At 34.5% G+C, this 18,414-nt stretch overlaps 1 protein-coding gene across 3 annotated transcripts in view; it reads right to left on the bottom strand.

Moving 5' to 3' along the window:
• The window catches only part of arhgap10 (Rho GTPase activating protein 10), a 125,421-nt gene that overhangs the window by 74,614 nt on the left and 32,393 nt on the right, over window positions 1-18,414 (bottom strand). For all 3 annotated transcript variants that reach the window (XR_015475930.1, XR_015475929.1, NM_001045250.1), the window contains 4 exon segments: window positions 10,987-11,082; window positions 10,732-10,793; window positions 3,955-4,026; window positions 3,416-3,517 (listed from right to left, as the gene is read on the bottom strand). Coding sequence is in view for 1 of the 3 variants with exons in the window: in NM_001045250.1 (NP_001038715.1) it covers window positions 3,416-3,517; window positions 3,955-4,026; window positions 10,732-10,793; window positions 10,987-11,082 (332 nt within the window). In the remaining 2 variants the exon portion in view is untranslated.

The raw sequence follows: 18,414 nt of genomic DNA, 5'->3' as shown, positions 1-18,414 counted from the left end.
AACAACAACTTGCCCAGTTAAAATAGTGTTAGCTACTTGGTGTAATAGTGTAAATGTTAGGTATTTGCTAATAAAAGATAGGATAAATCTAAAAGTTACAAAATGATGGCCCAATCCAGAGTATGTAATGGTCCAGTTAAATACGTTTTTTTTAACACTATCCCTTTTTATTACTGGAAATTTTTGCTTGAGAAAGAATATACTATATTGGTGCAAGTAGAGCATTTATACAATGGTACGCTTTTGAAAAAAGTATTGTGAAAATATTGTACCTTTGGGGTACAGCAGCTTGCCCGTGTTTGACTGCACATGTGTGATGATGGTTTAGATACAACTGGGAATGTGCATGCAGTTTAATTGTGCACAGCGAATGCAATCAAAGAGGCAAACTAAAAAGCTTTTTTCTCAAAAGAATCTGTTTGCATGCAGTCACAGAACGCTAATACACTTAAGTGTCACTTAATTTACAGCAAAATGGAAAAGCTTGATTAATGTACTAGAACCTAACAAAACACAGTTGATAAAAATTAAGCATTTTTTAGTTTTGGTTATATTAGTTTTAGTTGTTTTTTTATGTCAAAAGTTCAACAGAAATGTTGTAAAAGTGATGTCGTAGCTAATAGACGTCAGGATGTACAAAAACGACAGGTTGAAAATGATAGCCCAATCCGGAGTATGTAATAGTCTAGTTAAATAAGTTTTACTATCACTTTCTATTAATGGAACATCTGCTTGAGAAAGTAAATAATATATTAGTACAAATAGAGCATTTATACAATGATACGCTATTGAAAATAAAATACCTTTGGGGTACAGCAGCTTGTCCATGTTTGCATTTGTTATAGAATAACCTTTGCATGCCAACGAAGACACCGTTCTGTCAACAAAATATTTAGGGTACGACAGTGTGATGATGATTTGGATACAACTGCTAATGTACGTACCATGCAATTGTGCAGGGAGAACGCAATCAGAGCAGCAAACTCATAAGCTTTCTTTTCAAAAGAGTTGGTTTGTAAGCAGTCATACAACAAAAATACACCAAAGTGTCACTTAACTTGCTTCAAAATATAAAAAGTTTAATTTATGTATAAAAAATACACATGATAAAAACGTTAAAGGGTTAGTTAACACAAAAATGTAAAAACTTTTTTATATAAAATCTGAGAGCTATGGTTTCAGATTGTTCAAAATAATAATAATAAAAAAAAGAAAAATATATATATTAAAATTAACAGAAAACATTATGGTTCATTCAGTGCACGGATGAGTTTGGAATGATACTGTATGAGGGTGGGTGACTTTATTTTTTGGGTGAACTAACTCTTTAACTAAAGCTAAAATTGAAATCTAAGAAGAAAAAATAAAAACTACTGATAAACTACCATAGTACTTCAATGATAATGATTGTATACTTAACATTCATTAAACAATCTTTAATTGGCCAGTTGCTGAATGCAGTGGTCTCAAGATGTAAGTGACAAAAAAAAATAATAATAATAAAATAAATAAATAAAACATTTTATTTGATATATCAAGTTAAATACAAAACATTTACACTATAAAAAATGCTGGGTTCCACACTGTGAATTTGTGTTAGGACAACATAAAGAAATTACGTTAACTTCTTATTTGTTACCAGTTTAAATATATTAAACATAAACAATTATGTTTTCTTAAACCAAACTGAATAATTGTGTTGTTTTAGCTCGTTTTAAATAAGTAGTCCGAACAAGCAACAGATATAATGTTTTTGTGTGCATGCTACAGGATGTTAAAGAAAGTGTAATGCATTAGCCAAAAGTTGTGATCTGGTGACACACATGGAACAATTTGTTGTGCTTTATTACAAAGAATGACAAAAATATCCTTCCTTAAACACATTAAATTGAAGGCATTGTGTACTCGGCCGATAATAACTTAAGTGTCTCATGAGTTAGAGAACAACAGAGCAGTCACCTCAGCTGTCCTTTGTTCTAGGCATCTAGGACTTTAAACATCCCACTGCCCTAGACCAAAACACATACATCAAGTGGTCTACAGGAACAAAATGGCCCACTATAAATATATCAACAGTCTCCAATGCTTTTTATGCTCAATGTATACAAGCATACAGGCTTGATGGGCATGCCTTAAAAGGTCATGTTCTTCAGACACTGCCCAGTCAAGACTTTAGCAGAGCAATATGATGCCCACTTTTACTTTTCCCATGCTTGAGAGTCATTAGTTAAAATGCCTTGCTTCTTAAGCATAGTAGAAAAGAAAGAAAGCAAGAAAGCAATGAAAAGAAAGAAAGAAAGAAAGAAAGAAATGAAAAGAAAGAAGCAAAGTAAAGACCAAAAAATTAAAGAAATTAAAGACGCTGTAGAGAGAACGCTGTAAAAAAAAGTCAACTCGACTTAAAATCAAGGCAACAGTTAACTCAAATTGAGTCAAGTGCAATAATTGGGTTGAAAGTTGAGTCAATTTAAAAATATTCTGAAGTGTGTTGCCCTAAAATAATAAGTTGAGTCAACTTTTTTTTAACAGAGAAAAGCAAAGAAAAGAAAGAAAAAGCAAAGAAAAGAAAGAAAAAGCAAAGAAAAGCATGCAAGTGAAGGAAAGCAAAGAAAAAAGCTAAAAAAAAGAAAAGAAAGAAAAGAAAAAAGATGAAGAAAAAAGAAAATAAAAAGAAAAAAAGCTAAGAAAAAAGAAAGAAAGCGAAGAAAAGAAAAAGCAAAGAAAAGAAAGAAAAGCATGCAAGTGAAGGAAAGCAAAGACAGAAAAAAGCTAAAAATAAATAAAGTGAAAAAAAAAGAGTGTAGAAAAGAAAGAAAAGAAGGAAAAAAGTAATTTATTTTAAGTTGAGTCAACTTTTTTAGAGAAGGGAAGAGAAAAATTAAAGCAAAGAAAAAAGAAGCAAATAAGAAAAGAAAGAAAGAAAGAAAGAAAGAAAGAAAGAAAGAAAGAAAGAAAGAAAGAAAGAAAGAAAAGCAAAGGAAACAGGCAAAGTTAGAAAAGAAATCGAAGAAAAGAAAGCCAAGAAAAGAAAAAAATGAATAAAAGAAAAAACCAGGAAAAAGGCGAAGAAAAGAAAGTAAGAAAGAGTAATTGGGTTGAAAGTTGAGTCCACTCAAAAATGTCCTAAAGTTTGTTAAGAAAGAAGGAAAGAAGAAAGAAAGAAGAAAAGAAAGAAGAAAAGAAAGAAAGAAAGAAAGAAAGAAAGAAAGAAAGAAAGAAAGAAAGAAAGAAAGAAAGAAAGAAAGAAAGAAAGAAATCTACTACAAGCTTCGGTTAACACTACTGAATATTAGAATCCACTGGCCCTAAAGTTTTTAAATCTTTTAACAGAAATACAGATAAAACCACTATTTCTGAAAATAGTCTGCATTACACATCCATCGTGTGTGTGTGGGAAGGATGACATGTGAAGTACCTCCTGTAATTGTGGCTCCTTCTTCTTCGCTGACATGTTCAAAAGTTTCTCAAGGGAGCTGTAGTACTTCTCTGTTTCCTTCTCATACTTCTTTCTCTCTGCCTGAAGACAGCAAAAGAAAATATGAAATGGAGGAACTTGCTATTTTGAATACGTGGAACTAGAAGAGTATATGTATTTATATTTTTTTTTTACAAGGAACTATATACTATGTATATATGATGAGTTCAGATGCAAAAACCTCTAAGTGTCATCTGGAATTATCTTCTACAATGAGCATTTTATTCAGCCTCTTATGTTTATGTTCAGTTATTTCATGTTAAAAGTGATGAAAATAACCTATTCTTTACCATAAAAGTAAAATTACTAAATCAAGACAAAGGATACTGAGAAATATGCTAATATTAGAAAAAAATTCAGATGACACTTAGAGGTTTTTGCATCTGAACTCTTCATATATAAACATTTGTTTTCACTTCCTCTAGTGCAAACATCCTATATTTAATAAATAATGAGAGATGATCTGAAACCGAATTTACCTTTGCTGAGCCAAGATGCTCTTTTCGAAAGTTTTCTAATGGCTTCATCAGTGTCTCTGTGATGTTTCTCATCTGTGAAACACAATTATTAATTCATTATTTCTTTTTCATAACTTGCACAAATAGTAGATTCCAGTTTTAAACAATGTCATCCACCAGCAATATGGTTACCTCTAGTCATTTGATACTGTAAAAAGAGTAAAAACAATGATAAGTAAAGCTGCAATGAAACTGTAAATGCCGAAAGCTCCACAAATTTCTTCAAAACTGCATTTATATTGTTTATATGACAGTAAGAACTTCCCCACTGCATGAGTTGGATAACACAACAAGGCTTTCAATTAACTCAAAGAGCACAGATGTTTATTTTGTATCATTTAAAGGGCCATGACACCCCCCACTTTCGGTTTAAGTCTACCTCAAAATTTAAAAAAAAAAAAAGCATTATAATGGGCGCGGAGTTCCGCGATCAGAGGGAGGAGTGTGCGTGGCCAGCAAAGCAGGGGAGAAGGCAGGGAGCAATTAACAACTGTTGTCAGTTGGCTCACAAAATAAAACAAGTGGTGCTCTCTGCAGAGCCATTTGAGGAGAGGTGAGCTCCAGCGAGGGGGAGCTTAAGCTTGAGCTCCACCTTTTTTGCACTTCTTCTACGAGTGATGTCACTGGGGGTAGGGTTAGGGGTGGGGTTGGTTTACGCATTAAAACAGCTTACAGGAGGAGGAGCGACAGCTCATGCTCCCCCTCGCTGGAGCTCAGCTCTCCTCAAACGGCTCTGCAGCGAGCACCCTCTCAAATAAAACACAAAACCATGATTTTATAGTTTACAAAGTTAAAATGCAAAGAAATAAAATTTAATGCCCTGCTACAGTTGTAATTTCATATACACACAACCACAATTTATATCATTATAAAGATAATCGTGTTTATATAAACACTATAAATGAGAACTTCTCCCTCAATCCCCGGGTCTGAATGCAGACTCAGTGCAGCAGGTCTCTTGCCCTGCCTTTTTTAACCATTAGCCCTGCTGGTAATCTGGAGGATTTAGTCGAACACAGCAGCACGGCGATGTGTCTAAATGTGAACGAACTCCACCATATTCTCCACATTCTCCACTAAACTCGTACTACTCTCCTGACAAAAATGCTTGCTGCATACAAACAGCTTTGCTGTATCGGCCCTAACAGTCATAAATAATTAAGAAGCCGGCTCTTCTCATAGGATAAGAAAACTCCGCTATGAATAATAATGAGATCCAACACGTCATCTTTGCAATTACAGTTTTGCACTACAGTGACAATTTTGATCCTGCCCCAAAAATCATTTTAAACCCAGAAGATGAAATTAGCTGACAAAAGCTCAAAATTATCCAGTTTTCCACACAATTAAAGCTACCAGGTGCTAACATTGTATTAACTGATGCTCAACACACACAAATTTGTTAAAATCTCAAAAAAAAAAGTACTTGGGGGTTTCTGTAACATTTAATTAAACCAAATAATGCACATTTTAAGAGATTAACGCATGAATAATGCACATTTTAAGAGAATAATACACGAATAATGCACATCTTAAGAACTCATAAAGAGAATATAAATACATACGTCATCACATATTAATTATCAGATAAAACTACCTAAAAAATATTTGTGTAGCAAAGTTTACAAGTTTTGCTAGTTAAACTTTCACAATTACCCTTATAATTGAAAGAAACTTGCAATTGAAAGACAAAGAAAGTAATGGAAAAAAGCAGCAAAGAAATTATACAAAAAAAAAAAAAAGTATGATCCAGAATATGTAAAGTTTGGAGGCTTAAAACCTCAGTGTGTAATATGTATTGAGGTGCTCTCACTACATATGACATCCCAGTTGCAAGGACAAACCTGTGGACTATTTTCAAAGACGACTCTAATAGATCTCTCACAAAAGTGCCTAACATCTTCATGTTCAAGTACAGGCATCTTACTGTGCTCATCGTGTAGCAAAGGCCAAGAAAGCCCAGACAATTATTATAAAAATGGTTATGATTATTTAAATCATTTTACTTTAATCTGCTGGTTTGTTCTGATCAACAGGATCAGTGTTAACGTTTTATCAACAGTTCAGTTTAGTTACTAGTTAATAGTAACTGAACCTTTCCTTACCCTAACCACTGTTTACAATATTTGACATTTTTACTCTATAATATTACTATATTTTGATGCATTTTGTTAAATGACAGAGATAAAGTTTAGTTTATTTGTAAGTATTGGTGATTTTACTACTTGTAAATTGTTCATAAATAAATACAAATGAATTATAATTCCTAAAATTATATTATAGTTCCTAAAGATTTGGGTCGTGGCTTGATGACCATGTAAAATTGTGGGTCCCATGGCCAAACCAGTTGAGAACCGCTGCCTTGTACCATGTTTTCGTTTTATTGTTAAGATAGTGAAACAAAGTAGCCAGGGTGATGTAAATGACATTTTAAAGTATACTGATCCCTTAGAAGATTTACCTGACGTGTCCTCTGGAGTTTGTTTTCACAATCTTGTGAAGTCTGAGGGGAGTGTGCCAGACTAAAATTTGTGCACTTAAAAAAGCCTTAATCAAATGTCTGTCAAAAAGATTGTCAAAAAGCTCAGTTGTCAGGGCTGAAAAACTCTGGGTTAGTGTGAACAAAAAGGCATAACTGTAGCAAAAGTTATGCATTTTTAAACTAAAATGTAAAAGTGTAAACAAGGCCACACACGCATTCTGTAGCAAACAGGTTGGTTCAAATGTGCAAGAAAAATTTGGGAGTGAGTAAATGGTTAGAGAAGTCATTTTATGAATGCACTAACCCTTTAAAATGTGTGGCTTATTGTATCAATCATCTGATAAGCAAGCATGCAGGAATGTCACTTAAAGTAAAAGCACAAACATCATTTAAAATCACTAAATTGAAGACTACTGATCACAAAAATGTGATTTCACGATGAAGATGTCACAGCTTTTGATAAATTGTTTTCAATGTTATTTTGACTGTTTGGCCAACCCCGCTTTTACCTGTAAAATTGCCTATTTATTTAACTACCTATTTATATGTAAACAGTCACAGAGAGGAAGTATATGAATCTAAGTTCAGCTTTGTATTCATATTTGTATTCAACACTTTGAAGTTCATTACATAAATCCATACCAAATTTACTATTTTAAATCAACAGCAAATTTATTAATGTTTTACGTTTTGTATTTGGTGTCTTTTTTTTCTTCAAATATTGCAGTAACATCTTAATGCGAGTCTGGTATCATGATTTGCATTGAGTTATCACCTGACTCTATTGTTAAACATTGATCTAATGTCAGTGACAGGTTGTCCCTTCCTCAAACAACTAAATGCATCAGAGAAGAGAATAGATGTCACTAAAAGAGGAAGGGGAAATTAAATAACTTATAATAAACACTGCACAAAAATAATAGCAGTTAGAGGATTTTATAAAAAAAAAATGACACTGTAAAAACCATCAGTTGCTCAATTGAATACTGCATCTACAGTCTCATTTGCTTCTACTTTAGATAATCTTAACACTTGATGATCCAATCAAAATTAGGAAATGTGTTACACGTCCAATAAAACGTTAAACTGAAATCTTTTTTGGTCAGAAGCATAAATATTTCTCACATCAGCCGCTTTAATATTACAACTTTACTAGCTACTAACATCTACTAGTTACTAACTGATGTATAATGGAAATATACCAATACTAGTTATGCCAACAGTAACATTAAGCAATTTGGCTGAATACTGTATGTGGTAACACTTTATTTTGATGGTCCATTTGAGCATTAGTAGACTGACTTTTTAATATCTGTTGATTCTGCTCCTTCAACAGACATTTAACTGAGTAAAAGAAAATTTACAAGTACATGTCAACTTACTCTAACCCAAACCCCAACCTAACAGTCTACTTGTAATCTAATGAGAATTAATTGGCATGTAGATGCAGTGTAACTTAAATTCAACAAATGGACCATCAAAATAAAGTGTGACCGAATATGTGTGCCATTTTATTATTAAACTAAACACTAAAAGATTTTTATTTTGTTTAATTACTTCTAAAGACATGACAACATGCACTGAAATATGAAACTGTATATGTCATTTCATTGCTTATGTTTTTATTCCACATAGGAAATGTCCCACTTTAGGTGCTGTTTCCCAGAAGCCTTGTTAGCCAATTATGCTTTGAACTTTTGCCATTATAAACTCTTAGCTCTAGACCTGGCATTAGAAGCATATTTTCTTTTTTACAGGGTTATCTTAATATGGACTTCAAGGTGCACCAAGTGAATTTTACAAAACAAAGTAGACATTTGCAAGCACCAAAACATACTCATTAGCCAACAACAACTAAACCATTCTTGATATCTCTGATAACGTTACAATGTTTCTGATATTATGTTATCATTACTAGACATGCCTCTTTATGCAAGTGTTTTGGGACTCAGTAAAACACTGTGGTAGCATTTACCAATTGCTAGGTGCACTTTTAAATCATCCTCTTGAGCTAAATAAGCAAGCTTATATTAAGTAGTCTTTATATTTTGTACTATGTACTTTAGCAATCTTTATCTTCATACATTTAAGTTTGTTAGCAGAATTAGCGTGCAGTATTTGAATGTTCTCTAGTTTCATGAGGTTTTTTTTTGTTTGTTTTTTTGACTTGTGTTCTTAAGTTTCATGGAGGAACCCAAAGTGACACAAGAAACCTAGCATAATTAGCTAAACGAAAAACAAAAACAGTGAAGTGGTCCAGAGTTCATACAGCAATAATTTGTAGAATAATATAACATCAACATTATTTGGATCTCAACCAACATGAACTGAAATAAACAATCATGTTGAATGAACACCACAGCCTACACATGTAGCCAACCACATCCATAGAAGTTAAAATTCTGCATTCCGCCTACATATAATAACACTTCCAAAACACCAGCTGGTAGTGGGGTTTGAGTATTTTCGACAATGCTTGCGTCAGACATCAATGAGTTTACATCAGAAATGCATCCGATGCAACTGACCCAACAAAATCACAGATGTGTAGATAAATCTGAAGTGTCACGGTGGCGCAGTGGGTAGCACAATCGCCTCACAGCAAGAAGGTTGCTGGTTCGAGCCTCGACTGGGTCAGTTGGCATTTTTGTTTGGAGTTTGCATGTTCTCCCAGTGTTCACGTGGGTTTCCTCCAGGTGCTCCGGTTTCCCCCACAAGTCCAAAGACATGCGGTATAGGTGAATTGGGTAAGCTAAATTGACCATAGTAAATGTGTGTGAATGAGTGTGTATGGATGTGTCCTAGGGAGGGGTTGCAGTCGAAGGGGGATCCGTTGCGTAAAACATATGCTGGATAAGTTGGCGGATCATTCCGCTGTGGTGACCCCAGATTAGAAACGAAGCTGAAAAGAAAATAAATGAATGAAGCTAAAGCTGTGTAACCAGGTGTGGATGTAAAGAGCTGTGCATCAGGGTATGGCATAGGGTGGATGACAATGTTTAGGTTACGCCATACCTACTGTTTACACTCAACAGAGAAGTATAAATTGAAAATATTGCCTTAAAACAATGCATGTACAATAGCTTGTGAATAGCACTGTATCTAGTTTTGAGTGCACTGTGTTATGTTTAGTTAACTAGCAAGTTATTTTGTTATTTGGAAAACATACCCTTGTGCAAGTCTCATGTGTCTCTGGAAGCCACTCTCAATACTTTTAAAAATCTATTTCAAGGTCACGGTAGAGATATTTGCTTTGGGGATTCAAAAGCATTTCAGAAATCTAGAACGATATCAAAAACACTAATTTTATAAAGGTTTTAGAAAACAGCATTTATTTGCATTTATTTGATCATAAAAGCTAATCTTTACCTTAAAATGTAATGTAATAAGAAACACAACACATGACTGTTATTGCTCATTAAACTTGAAAAGGAGCACCTCTGCTCTACAACCTCTCTCTCTCTCTCTCTCTCTCTCTCTCTGACCCTGTCAGGGCCTGTTCGCTCCACCTCTTCTACACATGCCTCCAGTGTGACGAGGGGCCGTAACATCACTGTTATGAATGGGTGGGGCTCCTGGATGAGCTCAAAACAACTGTCAGCTGTTGCACTTTGAGTCATGGGCAGGGCCTTTAGCTCTCTAATACTGCATACTAAATAAATACTAACATGACCTAAATGCAACATGAGCCCTTTCTACCTAGGTGGCCAACCCCACATTCTCTTGTACCTTAAGAATGCAGAAAACACATATTCGTGCCAGATGAAGGGCTCTAAATGTTAAATGTCTGAAGTATATTAAAAAAAAATATATTACTTTAAAAGCAACTAACTATACATTGGCCTTTAAAATACAGACTTAAAACACATACTATTGGATTGTTGATAGGAGAATTGGAAGGCACAGTTTCTTGTGAATGTAGTTCAGAGGTGTCATGACTCAACATAAGCAGCGGTCTTGCATAACAGAGTCACTGAGAGAGGACACAAATAACTGATGGCAAAGAAACTCACTTCCTGTGGCAAAACTGTGATTCAAAGCATGCAGGAACAAACAGAGGACTGGCATTGCTTTATGGCATTTGTTTTGCAGCGCGTGTTGAAGTCCTGATGCAAATAAGGCTGATTGCAGTTTGCGTCTCTCGGCATGCAAATGCCCATGATGACATGTTCCAAAAATATCTTTTAGCCTGCAAGGATTTGAGTGAAACGTATAAGAGAGAGTTTTTAGAGCAAGTCTCGACTGGTTGTCCTTACCATCAGGTCTCTTTGTTCTTCCAAGTTACGGAGAAAGAGGGAGAACTCTTGCAAGGATTCATCTAAAATGACACATACGCACACAATGAGAAAGAACTGATAGATTTCTCAATGTGTCACATCTTAGTTAGTTGCTAAACTGAAACAAATAGATTCACAGCAGTTGCTAAGATGATACTAGCAGATAAGTGTTTACAGTAAATGTTTGCATGCATATAAATAAATACATGCAGAAGAGCAAAAAGAAGAACTCACCAATGCACTTCTCGTCGTCAGTTTTGGCATCGCCGATGTACTCGAATTTGAACTCACCCAGGCACTGAGCAAACTTCTTCTGGGCCAATGAAAGTTCTGCAAATATAGAAGGAGAGAGGAGTTAAGCATTTAAATCTCAAGGGAAAAGGGGAATGGATGTCGTGTTTCATTTTTGGACATTCCAGTAGATGTTTTTATAATAATTTTTGAGTGCCCTGTTTCACTGAAAAAAAAGAATTCAACACAAGTGAGATATAGTCATATTCATTGAGTGATAATGCGATCATGTTAATATGCTGAATTAATCACATTTACTAGGGACCCACCGATATAGATTTTTTGGACGATATTAATAACCAATAACTCATAAGATTTGAAGGCTGATTATCGATATACTATAGCCGATAAATATAAATATTTCAAAATGTTATATTTTATAAAAGTAAAGAACTAAATTTATTGTAAAAAAAGAACTGATCTTATGAACAGAATCTTCTACTCAAAGCAAAAAAGCAATAATTTCAAAATTGCAAGGTGATTATGTAGACCTATATTCACAATTTCACATAAATCAGAATGCCAAAAATAAATGATTCCCTTTTCTTCGCATAACAAATTAACATGCAACTTGACTGTTGCATAAAATTAAGTTAATAGGTTAAATAGCAAATAGGATTTAATTAACAAACAAGTAAAACAAATATGTTTTTTAAAAAAAAGGAAAGTAAATAGCGTAATAGACGTGCAAACATTTTGAGTTTGCTCACTTCACTTGCATGTCAAATCCACTTCACAATAGCTACGGAATCGTGTCATGGGCAGGGCTTTTGACTGCCTGGTGACTGTAGCTTCATTTCTAAATGGCTAACATGGATTTTAATGAGAGAATAACTGTGTTTATGTGCTTTATGAAGACTGTAAAAACAGGATTGATACGTTTGGAGCCATGCCGAGTCCACTAGATCCTTCAGAGGTGCACCCAGCTCTGAGAGTTTATAAACTCCTCCAGAAACTTAACCTGGATGATGGAAGCTTTCAGCAGTGCTTCCGACTGAGTCGAGCCTAGTTTGATCAACTGTTGTCCGGTGTCGGCAGGAGGATTTCCTACCGGGACACCAACAACAGGCGCTATGTCATAAGCATGCCCCAACAAGAGAAAGCTCCTAATTGGTTAACGCAGCGTAAATGTCATCTGAAGTCTCAATTCACGCAAAATGCTCAACTGGCACTGATTCATTCACGCGTATCGCACAGCAGGATGTCTATTCGTGCTTTTGCATTGACTTAACATGTAAATCACTCGTGCTTGATGCTTCTTCCGCGTTTGGTGTGAACGCAGCATCACATTTACATTTTAAAATCAGTTCAAAATCTGATTAAAATAATGTATTTTGAATCAAAATTATGCAGTCTTACGTTACAGACTTCCTGACTTCAAACTTCCGAATGGTAGTCTACTGTATATAAATCACACCATGACATGACCTTAAACATTTAGGGCACACACAATCATTTTATTGTACCACACTGGGAATATTTGGATAACTCTGCCCTCTGTTCAGGAAAAGTATCCCTAAACAATAGCTTAACAATCCCACCCATTCACAGATACGAGTTGGTCATAATGAAAGTTACGCTCTGCAAACATCCTGCTTGAGTCTTATGTTGCCAAGAGCATCCTGAAGCAGAAGGTGTTCCTAACAGATGCTAAAAATTCCCCTTCACAAAAATGTGGAAAACCCGACTGAAAACAAGACGTAGGACTTTGGCTTGAAGAGGTTTTGTAAATCAGATTGAATTCGACTTAATTCTGTGGATTCCCAAAGGATGATCTCGATATAAGTGAACTCTCACTGGGGTCCGTGGGACAGAGCGCTGGGGTATTTTAGGACGAACACTATGAACAGTATCCGACATTGCAGTGTCGTCAACATCGACAGCTGGGCCCATCCGTGTGAAATGAGCTGGCAAAGATCACATTTTCCCCTGCTTACTACGGTGGTTTTTTAATTTGCCTGCCATATTTGTCAGAGATTTACAGTCTTTTATCCTTGTAATCCACTTGTAAAATCATTCCAATAAATTCAGTTCAATCATTCAGGCTCGGGACAACAATAAGATGACCTGGATATAATGACTACAAAGACTTAACATTAACCTCGCCATCATTAAACAGTGATAGTGAGTGAACAAAAATGTTATGGCTTACACAAAAGGTGTATACAAGATGTGTGGTTTTAATCTACAATGGGCAGTGAATGACCCATATTTCAACACTAAGAGTCAATAAGCTGCTTACTCCACCCCTCTTGCCCAGTCCCAACTAAAAACGCCAGGTCAACTCATCTGCGCGGGGTTGGAGTGAATGTGGATTACGCTACAACAAAGCTCAATCATGTGATTGTGGACAAAACAGACTTGCTGACTACATGTATATGTCCCCTGGATAGAGCGGACTGTAAATGTCAAGAGAAAAATATGAGTGATTAACACTCTCGAGTAGGGAAGAGGATGTAAATACAACTTCCATAAGATTTAGCTTTTGCAGTTGACTATGTAGGTGTTTCTACAAAATGTGATGTCTTGTCTGTAAGTATTTTGCAAGTCAGTACAAACATTTTATAGTACCATCTTTGTAAGCCTTTGCATAGTGAAGAGAACTGATTACCTGTTATTAGGAATACTGCAGGTGTTACCAAGTTAAATTTACGACTTAAGCTATTTTTAGGACCATTATGAATAAAAAATTAGGCTCATAATGGGCTAAAAGCTAAGATTTTTTTAAATATCCCAGTTAGAAAAGATTTTCACCTGCCCAATCAAAAAATGATTATAATTGAATACATTTGATAATAAAAAAATATATAGGTCAGGTCAGTATCCTCAGCAGTAAATAAATGGAGAACTTAAGCAAATGTTACTGTAAGAAAAGCAAATAAATGCTATTTTTAAATAAAAAGTTTTTTAAAACTTTTGAGATTAAGATTTTTGGTGATTGCATGGGTGTTCATGACTAAATTGGGTAGCTATACATGAACAAAGTTAAATTAAGACCCGTTAAAAAAATAAAAATTAAAATTAAAATTTAAGACCTACAACACAATATTTCAGTATATTTAAGGCTTTTTAAGGGTCTATAATACCCTGGTTATATCATACATTCATTTTAAGGTACTAATATTTAAGCATTAGTGCTGCACAATATATCATATCAGCATCGATATCGCAACGTGATTCTTTACAATAGTCACATCATAGGATATGCAATTTTCAGTTTTAATGATCATTTCAATGATCATTTGCATATGTTTGGTATGAGGTACCAAACATACGCAAATAACATATGAGGTAAGAGGATTTGAGCAACATTCAGTAATAAATTGTACCATTTGTAACCTTAAAAACAATTAAATCTATTGAATTATTCATGCAACAATGACTATATGCAGGATTATTTTACATTTGACTATTCAATTACTGTGCCTAAATACTGTTAGAATGCTCGAAAAAAATAATTTTGTTTATTTCACTTTAATCTTTGTTTATTGTAATTATGTATGCTTGTAGATTGTTTATTAGGTTTTATGCAGATGAACCTACAGAATCATCCCAATCAATCAACTCAAATGATAAAATATAACTATTTAAGTCATCTAAAAATAGCGTTATTTTTTCATGTGGCAGAATAACAAAATAATACAATGTTAGATTTAGCCCTACTTCTCATTCATTCTCTTAGCGGTCTATACTTTTGTCAGTTCCTATAGTTTTCAACACAGTACCAAAGGTGGCTTTTTGTTCATTATTGCCTCCACGCTCTAACATTCAATAGCCTCCTTTAAGTAATCTTGATCTTATGTCAAGGTTCAGCAAAAAAAAAATAATAATAATAATTAAATAATAATAAATAATAATATTTGAAGGTTTTGAACAAATTAAATTGGATGATTTTGTTTATTTTGTGTTGTTTTTAAAAGGGGAAAATCTACAAGTAGGTTTGAAACCTTGACAATACCTAAAAATCCCCCCTTCAGTCCAAAGAAAAGTCCTTAAGCATTAGATCACTCTGAAACCAAAAAGATGACATAATAAATCTCACTGCAGACAGGTATATTAAAATCTACATTTGACAGCAACCCTTTTACATAACCTGTTGTTAAGACAATTTTTGCTCAGTGATGCAAATGACAGCCAAGAGCAGCAAATTTAAAAAAAATGAAAAAAAGAAATGCAGTGTTTCTTGAGCTTCTGTCCTTGCAGTCAGCCTCAAAATAGAAGCCACAGGAAATAGTTTTCTTTCCTTTCTTCCGTATGTAGCCTATGTCTAGTAGGCATCACCAACATATAAAAACGTGGCTGAGGAAGACGCCACATGCTCAAACATGCAATCAGAAGTGAAATACAAAACTACATGTGCTATAAAGAATGTAGGCAGATCTGAAGGTGGCTCAGTATAACCTGGTTAAAACATCTGAAATACAGGAGCTGCATATACATGAACACAATGAAATGTAAATAAATACACAAACAGAAAATGCCTTCGGACACAAACAGTCACTGTTCTAACCCTATTCTATGCTTAGTTTTATGCAATTACAACTTTTCTTTTATATTAAATGAATAACTCCTTGCGCTTAGCTTTGAATGACTTGAGAAGTATACATGACATAAATCTACAGTAGTCAACATTCAAAGTGAATCTAAAATAGTTTTGGGACAACTTTATTCATTATTTGAAGTGAATCATCACCATTCATTACTGTATATTATAGGAAAATAAATGTGTTTAGATCTAGCATATAAATCTACTCTGAGACGTTCAAAATAAATGAACCTTTAAAATAGCAGAATAGGGAACTTTGACTCCTGCTAATAACCAAACAACAGCATTAGCATGACCTAACATTAGACTCATAATTTGACCTTCATTAATTCAAGTCAGAAGTTTAAATCTTTTAGAGGCCATAGATCCTCTTCATGCAAAAGACACCAATCCAAAAATGTGAAAGTCGTTTATAGTTTTGCATGATTTGCCTTGTTTAGATGCATTGATTAAGGGTTGGGTCGATAGACAATGCCGATAGACATCACGATGCTGAGCCAGCATCGCAATCTTCCACCCCGCTCTCATCACAACAGCAACCTGCTTGCGAAAAATACACTCTTAGGCCCCGTTTATACACTAATACGTCTTTGCCAAAATGCCATTTTAGAACGAAAATAATTCACGTCCACACTGGAGTTTCATCTAACATTTTTGAAAAGCTCTCCTTCCACACTATACCACTAAAAAGGCACATCACATGACCACACACAAAGTCATGTGCTGCAGTGTGTGCGCGTCTGAGCTCCACAATCAGCAGAGCAAGGGGCTTTGAGCACAAAACCCCAGAGAGCAGTGCACGTCTGACAGTTTATCAAGCATGCACCACTGGATTGCGTCTCATTATAGTTGTTAAATTTGATATTTAACTAATCTTGTCTCTATCTAATGACTCTTCAGTCTTTTGGTCTATCAGGTAACATGTCACAGCATCAGTACATTGCTTCAATCTTTCACTTTCACGCTTGTACTTTATACTGTAATTCAATATAAATTTGCATGTATATATTTTATTATATTTATAAGATCTTATACATTGTATCATTTGTCACTGAATGATGTTCAGTGCTCAGCTGTCAGAAAGATCGTGATGTCACTTGCGTGATGACATACATCACAGACACGCCGTCAGCGATTAGTACAGCAGTTGGTTAGCTATACGCCGCAGAAAGTTTGCCCTGAAGTGTGCCCTGAATACAGATGTGAATGAACAAGCTTCCACAGGTAAGAATGCAGACGAATTAGTTTAAGAGAGAGGAAAGACTAATGCAGTGGTGTGGTAGTGGTTCAGCTTTTTAAGTTCGGTTAAACTTGTAGTTTCGGTGCTTTGCAAAATGTGCGGAAGAGTGGTGCCGACTAGCAGCGGGAACACATCAAATCTGTTCCACCTAATAGAACATAGTGAGAGTCAGAAGTATTTATAGAAGTATTTATTTATACAGAAGTATTTATAAGTAGTCTATATTTATATAGACTAATATTTTATATTATTCTATATAACACATTTTCCTTATTTAGCAGATTGAATACATCTATATAATCACATTATTTCTATTTCATCAGCGTAATGACAGAAGATGAAGCATCATAAAAGTTTAAGCCAACCTGTCGCCTCACCAACATTCACCTTCCCGACACCAAAATCAGCACTGTCAAAGATAAGGCAATGGTGCAAACAGATGGCTAGAGGCGCCATGTAGGATTTAAATCAAACTTCGCTTATCAACACATGTATACACCTATTAATTATTCTCATAAAAATCTATACTATTGAATGTTTAAAACGTGTATGAAACTTGCGTTCTCTGCAGTTTTTTTCATGTTTTTTGATATTGTCCATATCAATATCAGAATTTTATCGCATCTACCAAAATTTAGAAATATATTGTGATATAAATGTTTGCCATATCGTCCAGCCCTAGTTGTGCACCATTTGTTTACCAACCAAGTTTGTCGCCGACATTATAACGACATCATTGACAGATGGTAATTTTGTAACTTATCTTTATAATTTGTTTACGGGTAAAACAAAGAGCATGCGGGTCAGGTAGTTAAAACGGTATTCTATAAATAATTGATTATTTATTAATTATTTATTAATTTATTAATTAATCATTGACAGATGGTAATTTTGTAACTTATCTTTATAATTTGTTTACGGGTAAAACAAAGAGCATGCGGGTCAGGTAGTTAAAACGGTATTCTATAAATAATTGATTATTTATTAATTAATTAATTATTCATAAATAATCAATTCACTGCCATCTATGATGACGATGCCATCGTCCGTTGCGATGTTTCACATTAGAGATCGTAAAATGCCAAATTGGTCGACATCGCCCAACCCTAATTGATTTGTTTCTACAAATAAAATATTCAATATCCATTTGAACCTATTAGTAACAGTAATTTTATTACAATCCAAATTATTTAAATATTGCTCAACACTGTTAAATTCAATATTTTAAAATGGTTATAATTATTATTTTAAATTGGATGTGTTAATAATACAATCTGAATATGTTTTAATTGTATTTTTCATTTTGACGCTTCATTTTTATTCTTAGATTTTAAGTGCTTTTTCCCCAAATATTTCCACACAACCAACAGAACTCCCCTGCAGTCCCATTAGAAATCCCCTAATGTATGTGACAACAATTTACTTCCAATCAACAAAACTACAAGTCGTTCCAAATCTAGGCAACGCCAACCAAACAAACAAGTTCAGAAATTTGAGAAGGGGTCTACCCCGCTTACCCTGGACTCCTAACAACAACGCTGACCCAGCAGTAATATGCAGGCACAAACAGGACTGCCAGAGACCT

This window comes from Danio rerio, chromosome 1 (assembly GCF_052040795.2).
Source record: "Danio rerio strain M-AB ecotype USA chromosome 1, GRCz13ab, whole genome shotgun sequence".
In the NCBI taxonomy this organism is placed as follows: Eukaryota; Metazoa; Chordata; class Actinopteri; order Cypriniformes; family Danionidae; genus Danio; species Danio rerio.
The sequence above is the reverse complement of the archived record's forward strand: the minus strand, read 5'-3'. Positions and strand labels throughout refer to the sequence as shown.